The following is a 7246-nucleotide window of genomic DNA, read 5'->3' on the forward strand; positions in this document are numbered from 1 at the left end:
CACCAGGGAAGTCCCCAAAGGCCAGAAGTCTTGCAAAATATCTCCTGATTTGGCCAGCCTCAGGAAGGGGATGTACTAATTTCTCCTTTCCTGTGGCCAGTCCCAGATGGGCAAGGTCAGGGTGTTTCCTTGTGAGCTGAACAGAGGCAGAGGGGCCGGGTTCCGGAGGCAGGCTGCCATGGATGCTCATGGCTAGAGACCGCACGCTTGCAGTGGCTGCAGTGACAGAAGCACCAGCAAGCAAAGGTTAAAGAAACACATCCGACACGGAATCAGATTCTGTTCTTCCCTGTCACAGTACTAGAAACTTCTCGTCTCATACCGTTCTGGAGGCTGCAAGTCCAAGATCAAGATCTCAGCAAGGCTGGTTCCCGCTGAAAGCCCTGAGAGAAAGTCTATTCCAGGCCTCTCTCCGAGCTTCTGGTCACTTTCTGGCCGTCTTTGGCATTCCTTGGCTTGTAGAAACATAACCCCTTTCTGCCTTCACCTTCGCGTGGCTGATCTTCTGATGAATCTTCATGGTGTCTTTCTTCTAAGCGTGTCTGTCTCCATGACCAGTTTCCCCATTTTTATAAGGACACCGGTCATATTGGATTAGGACCCATGCGGATGACACTCATTTTAATTTGATTATTTTCGTAAAAATCTATTTCCAAATAAGGTCACATTCTCCTGAATGGAAAGGAAGTCCAAAACAGAGGGTATATATATATATATCTGATTTGTTTTGCTATATAGTAGAAACTAACACAGCATTGTAAAGCAACTATACTCCAATAAAACTTAAGTTATTAATAAAGCAAAAAACAAATAAGTTTACATTCTGAAGTAGTAGAGATTAGGGCTTCAGCCTATATTTTGGGGGGAAGGGAGACACATTTCAACTTTGTACCCATTGGTTTCCCTTTTTCATCAAAGTTCCTTATCAAATACGATTAAATACCTTGTTCAGTACCTGGCACAGAGCAGACCTTCGATAAATATTTGTTGTGTAAATGCACTGATGGATCTTAGATTTCATGGTGTCCTGAATTCTCAGAGAGTTCCCTACTGACTCAAGAAATAGTCTCCTTTAAGAAAGTGACTTCAAGGTCCCAAGGCAAGAATATAAAGTTCATGTGAACAGCTCCAGGCAGATTCAAGAGCACAGATCTAATTTCTCTTTGAATGTGCTCCATGTTCTCCCCATAGCCTGAGAGACGGCAGGAAGGTCCTTTATTCCTGGAAATATTTTCCATTGCTGCAAAGAATTCATTGTTCCAGCAAAGACCGCAAGGCTCCTTCCGGTCATTTGAGAGAGCTTCCAGTGATGAACGGGTGCTGTAGGCTGAGATGGGAACCCGGCTGTAGGAAATGGGACAGGCGACCTTCCACAGGCGTCTAGCCCTGGCACCCCTGAGTCCCCCAGCCAAAGGGGGAATGCCACCTCTTCTTAATTTTTCACCCTTCAGGCCATGGGCTCACATACGTTGTTGTGCTTACAACGTGACCAGGAGTGTTTCATCTGGATACAGTAAAGTGACTCAAAGTCTAAACTCTGGAATTGGACTTCTGCTGTCTGGCCTTGGCTCCACCACCACCTTACTGTGTGATCTCGAGCAAGTTACTGAACCTCTCTCTGTGCCTCAGCATCCCTATTGGTAATTTGGAGTTAATTAATAATAGCACCTACCTTATTGCAGAGTACTGAAGAATTGATGCTTTTGAACCATGGTACTGGAGAAGACTCTTGAGAGTCCCTTGGAATACAAGGAGATCAAATCAGTCAATCATAAAGGAAATCAGTCCTGAATATTTATTGGAAGGACTGATGCTGAAGCTAAGGCTTCAATATTTTGGCCACCTGAGGAAAAGAGCCAACTCATTGGAAGAGACCCTGATGCTGGGAAAGATTGAGGGCAGGAGGACAAGGGGACAATAGAAGATGAGATGGTTGGATGGCATCACCGACTCAATGGACATGAGTTTGAGTAAGCTCTGGGAGTTGGTGATGGACAGGGAAGCCTGGCATGTTGCAGTCCGTGGGGTCGCAAATAACTGAAGACGACTGAGTGAATGAACTGAAGCGAACCTTGTAGCAGATGTGATATCATATGTAATACATTTCTCTCAGTGCATACAGACCATGTTAGGGGTGATTGTTTTCTTATATTACTGAAGACATTGCTGATGTTGAGGCTGGTTAGTGGAGGAGGTAAATTCTAGTGTCCAGGTTCTTTTTTTTTTTAATATTTATTTATTTTACATAGCAGCCAGGTCTCAGTTGCAGCACGTGGGATCCAATTCCTTGACCAGGGATTGAATGCAGGTTCCCTGCACTGGGAGTGAGGAGTCTCAGTCACTGCACCATCAGGGAAGTCTCTAATGTCCAGGTTTTAATCCATGTCCTTATTAATAAGATTGAATAAAATAGAGTCTGTACTCATCATTCCTGTTAGGGCTTTCTAGAACTCAATCCATTTCTCTTTGTCTTCCCTCTTTCTTCTTTACTTTCTTACAATCCTAAATGCTCAACCATGGATTTTTTTTTTTAAAACTAATTTCCAGACAACTCTATGAAACCTGTTTCATGGATAAGGAATCTGAGATGCAGCGAGGTGCGGTGACTTCTGAGTGAGAAAACTAGAATTCAAGCTAGGTTATGTCTGACTTTAAGGCCACAGAATAGGGAGATGGGGCTAAAGGGGGTGGAATTGGCTTCTCCCTGCAATTCCTGTCCAACCTGAGGACGTAAGCATACAGTCAGCCACCAGATTGGCCTGTTCTGGACGACTCTCCTACCCTGGACGGGCTTCTCCACCCCATTACCAAAGCTGGGCCCCTGCTCTCTGTCACACTGAACAGGCCCCATGGAACCCAAGGGGTTCAATGACTGATGAGAAAGCCAGGCTGTTGGGACATGGGATTCTCATTCAGTAGCACTTAAAAAAAAAAAAAAAAAAAAAAACAACTAACTACAATGTTGAGATAGTTTCAGGTGGACAGCAAAGGTATTCACCATACATATATGTGTATCCATTCTCCCCCAAGCGCCCCTCCCATCCAGGCCATCACGAGCTTTTTGTTTTCTGTTTTTCAATGTTCATTTATTTATTTAGCTGCACCAGATCTCAGGTGAGGCATGCGAACTCTTATCTGTGGCATGTGGGTGTTAGCTCCCTGACCAGGGAGTGAACCCAGGCCCCTGGCATTGGGAATGCAGACCACCGGACCACCACAGAAGTCCATCCAGCAGCACTTTAAATGCCCAAGGAGCCCCTGGCAGGTGGGTGGCACCCTTCCCTACTGCTGCTGCTAAGTCACTTCAGTCGTGTCCGACTCTATGCGACCCCATAGACGGCAGCCTACCAGGCTCCCCCCGTCCCTGGGATTCTCCAAGCAAGAATACTGAATTGGGTTGCCATTTCCTTCTCCAGTGCATGAAAGTGAAAAATGAAAGGGAAGTAAAACACGGCTCAGAAAAGTTCTGTGAGTCTGGCTGGCCACACCCTGGGTCTGAGCCTGGCTTTGAGCCCCGGCCCGCCTCTCTGGTTCCTTCCACTCACATCCTTTCGCAGCACTGCCTGTCTCCTCTGTTTCTCTCCAGGGCAGCCTGGGCTGACATCAGCTTCTTGTGCTATCTCTCCTCACACTGCCAGGAGCCGAAAGGTACTCAAGGACCAGGTGGGCTTCAGGACGAAGGCACAGAAATGTCAGGACAGAGGACACACTGGTGGGGTCTTTGTGCCAGCATGGCTCCTTCAGGGGAGGCTGGCACTGGGTGGCAAGAGTAAGGAAGGCCAGCCCATTTTTCATTTCTGTTCTTTCTCTTTAGCATAGACAATAGACGCTAGGATTCCCTGGCCTCCCTGAAGACTCCAGAGGGTAGTTTCCTGTCCGCCTCTCAAGCCCGCTAGCAGTGACCAGCTTCCTGGCTGCTTTGGAACTGCGTGCAAAGGAGGCAGTATACTGGAGCAGAAGGAACCCTGGGTTCATTTCCTAGGGAGCTCTGGCAGTGGCTGGCTGAGCAACCTTAGGCAGATGAATTGACTTCTCTGATCCTCAGTCTTCTCTTCGGCATGGTGGTCTCTCCTTCGTAAAGTTGTCGTGAAGATTCAACTAGATGACGGACACAGAGCACTTAATGTGGTGCTTGGCACATGGTAAGCGCTCGGTAAACTTGAGCTCACCATTACTTTGGTAGAAATGGTGTTGTTATTAGTGATGGAAACCTTGGTGGAGGGTCCAAGATCAAGGTGGAATGGGAGTAGAGGTGAATGAGGAAAGAACGTTCTTTCCCTAACCTACTGACTACCCTCCCAAACTGCACATGCCCCAGGCCAGTTCTGGAAATGCCGAACAATTCTTGTCATTTATTCATCCTGGGGAGACAAGGTGTTCTCCAGGCCCACTTGGCCTTGGCTTAAAAGGATGGGGACACCCACACACCCTCACTCATGCCCCCTCCCAGTACCTGGAGTTAACAAAGCGTGGGTGTCACGGAGTTGCCCTGAAAGCACCTTGTAAGAAAAAAGGGAGATTTTGTTTGCAGATTGCAAGAGCTAATTGCATACAGACTTACACCCTGACTTTTCTGTATGTGACTCCAGAGAGGCTGTGGCCCTTGTTCATTGTTCGGGAGCCCAGCAGTGCCCTCAGCTTCTGGGTTTCAGGAGACTTAGGAATAGTCCAGTCCTACTAGCTCGTTTTGCGGGAAATGAAGCTCAGAGAGCCAGAAGGCCCAGTTCAAGAACACAAATGCAGCAACTATCAGGAAACGGGGCCCAGGAGGGATGATGGATTGGACTCAACGCGCCCTTCTGAGGTTTCAAGTCTGCCTCTCAACTGTGGGGTCTTTGGAAGGATATCATGCGACATCTCCCATCTTTCACCCCCCTGCACCCCGACGGGTCCCCCTGGCTGGTGCCTGATTCCGGAAGCCACGGAAGGTCATTCCCTCCCGCAGAAGTCTCCTCTGTTATGGAGCAGAAATGGCCAAGAGAAGATGCGAGAGCCTTTCAGATGACTGTGGCTCCCTGGGTGAGGTGGGAAAGACGGGGTTATTGGAGAGGACCGTTGTATTTATGGGGCCTCTTATCTTTACGACAAAATCTCAACTGGGCATCGGGATGCAATAAGAAAGAAAACAACAACTGTAAAGATTTGGTTCCAGAGTGTGGGATTGAGCGCCTCAGATGGGCAGCTGGACCCACCGTTGGAGGGGAGTCCTTGTAACCCTGAGATTCTCTGTTGTGTTAGGGCCTGATGACATGCAGCTGAGAAATCCTGGTGGAGCTGCTGGGAGCAATTCTCAGACCCACCAGGGTCCTCCCCACTCCTCCTCAACTCAGCCAGCCAAATGTGGGCATCCCCCAGCCACAGCAGGACTATCACTGCTCTGCACAATTTCTCCCTCTCCATCCCTGGGAGCAGGTCAGTAGGAGACCTGAGCCACCAGGACCTTTGGAGAGGTGAGATGGGCATCAGACAGACAGCATCAGGGAGAGCACAGGAAGACCTCCTGTGGGCTCTGACTTCCCAGGAGGGAAGATACGGCACAGCCTGAAACAGAAACAAACTACCCAAACACACAAAATCAAACGGAAAGAAAGACAGAAAGAAAAAACTCAGAGAAATTGCAAAAAAAAAAAGGAGTTCCAGTTCTATTTGTTCTACAATACCAATAATATTTGCAATACTCTCATCCAGGTATAGAAAGAAAAGTCAGGGGCATTGGACTAAAAGGAACAGGAGACCCCCTTCCTCTGTCCCGTTCAAGTAGTTCCTTCCCCAGCCCCAGAGTTTATTAATAGCTATGCTATATCCACGGCAGGGGTGAGTCTATTGTCCAAAAGCACAGTTCTTGACCCTAGACAGCCGTTCTGGCTTTGGCTGGCAAGTCCAGGGGGCAGTTACTCTCCCAAGGGAGCCGGTCCGCTGCATAACCGCTTCCTCTGTTCACCGTGATGGTAAGCGGGCCGCAGCGGCAGAAGGGACCCCCGACTCCGCCCGGTCAGAGCTGGCTCAGGAGATGGAGGCGATCTCGCTGGGTTTCCGCTCTCTGCAGAAGAGAGTCCTGGGGGTGGGCACGCAGCCGCCCTGCTGGCCGGGGTGAGAGCAGAAAAGCAGAGCCAGCAGCAGGGCCAGGGTGACGAGGAAGCTGAGCACCCACCGGATGACGCCGGGGTAGATGAAGGGCAGGATGAGGACGATGAGCAGGACCAGCAGGAGCAGGTGCGCGGCCAGGCGCCGGGCCGCCGCGCGGTTGGTGCTCACCAGGTCCTGCTCCTCCTCTCCGGCTTCCCTGGGCTGCCCTGCTGTCAGGGTGGCAGGGTTCGCCAGCCCCTGAGGGCGGAGCGGCACCTCCAGGCCCGGCCAGGCTAGCCGCTCCAGCACTTTCTCCTGGTCGCGCAGGGTGCAGACGAGGCCCCCGGGGACGGCCGTGACCTTGCGGCACAGAGGGCAGGGGATGGACCAGGCGTCGTCCTGCACGCACAGCAGCAGCTTCAGGCAGACGGCGCAGAAGGCGTGCTGGCAGCCCAGCAACTTGGGCGGCCGGAGGCCGCTGTAGGGCTCCCGGCACACCAGGCACTCCAGGTCACCCTCTGTGGGGCCGCCAGGACCTCCATCGCAGCCCGCGGGGTCGGAGGGGGTGGCTTTTTGGCAGACCAGCTGGGGCTGCTGCGGGATCTCGGGGCAGGCCATTCTGGGCACCCGGAGCCCCCAGGACGTGGCAGCTCACCGCCTGGGCATCCACAGGCAGAAATCGGTGGGTGTTGCTGGGACCTGAAGGCTGTCTGGCCGCAGGCTGGCTGGCTCGAGTCTCCTTCTCCTCCTTCTAGTCTTGAGCCGTCTGCCACCACTCTCCCAGGGCTGCTCAGCTTGTTTCTTGGCTCACGTTGTCCCTTCAGTTATTATTATTTCTTTCCTTGAAACCTAGGGTTAATCAGTAACTCTCCGCCCGGAGACTTTGAATTGCCTGATAGAAGGGCCATGGGGGCAGGGAGGGCCAGTGCGGGAACCTGATAGAAGGGCCATGGGGGCAGGGAGGGCCAGTGCGAGAATCAGGATTTTCCTGTTGGGGCCCGTCGTCATGATTGCCCGCAGGACTACCGCTTGTGAGCTTCAGGATATATTAGAATCACCACCACCACCACCCCATCCCCAGAATCTCTTTTTTTAGAAAAAAATTTATTTAGGGCTAAGTCAGGTCTTGGACTTCCCTGGTGGCTCAGCAGTTAAGAATCCCCCTGCCATGTAGGAGACA

General features: G+C 50.9%; 1 protein-coding gene across 1 annotated transcript; it reads right to left on the reverse strand.

The window, feature by feature from the left end:
• Nucleotides 1-2985: 2985 nt before the first annotated feature.
• RNF186 (ring finger protein 186) lies at nt 2986-6996 on the reverse strand. The gene has a single exon (XM_070379226.1). The coding sequence runs from the start codon at nt 6682-6684 to the stop codon at nt 6004-6006; it is 681 nt and encodes a 226-aa protein (XP_070235327.1). The 5' UTR covers nt 6685-6996; the 3' UTR covers nt 2986-6003.
• Between the last annotated feature and the right edge of the window lie 250 nt (nt 6997-7246).

Source organism: Bos mutus, chromosome 2 (genome assembly GCF_027580195.1).
Source record: "Bos mutus isolate GX-2022 chromosome 2, NWIPB_WYAK_1.1, whole genome shotgun sequence".
Classification (NCBI taxonomy): Eukaryota; Metazoa; Chordata; class Mammalia; order Artiodactyla; family Bovidae; genus Bos; species Bos mutus.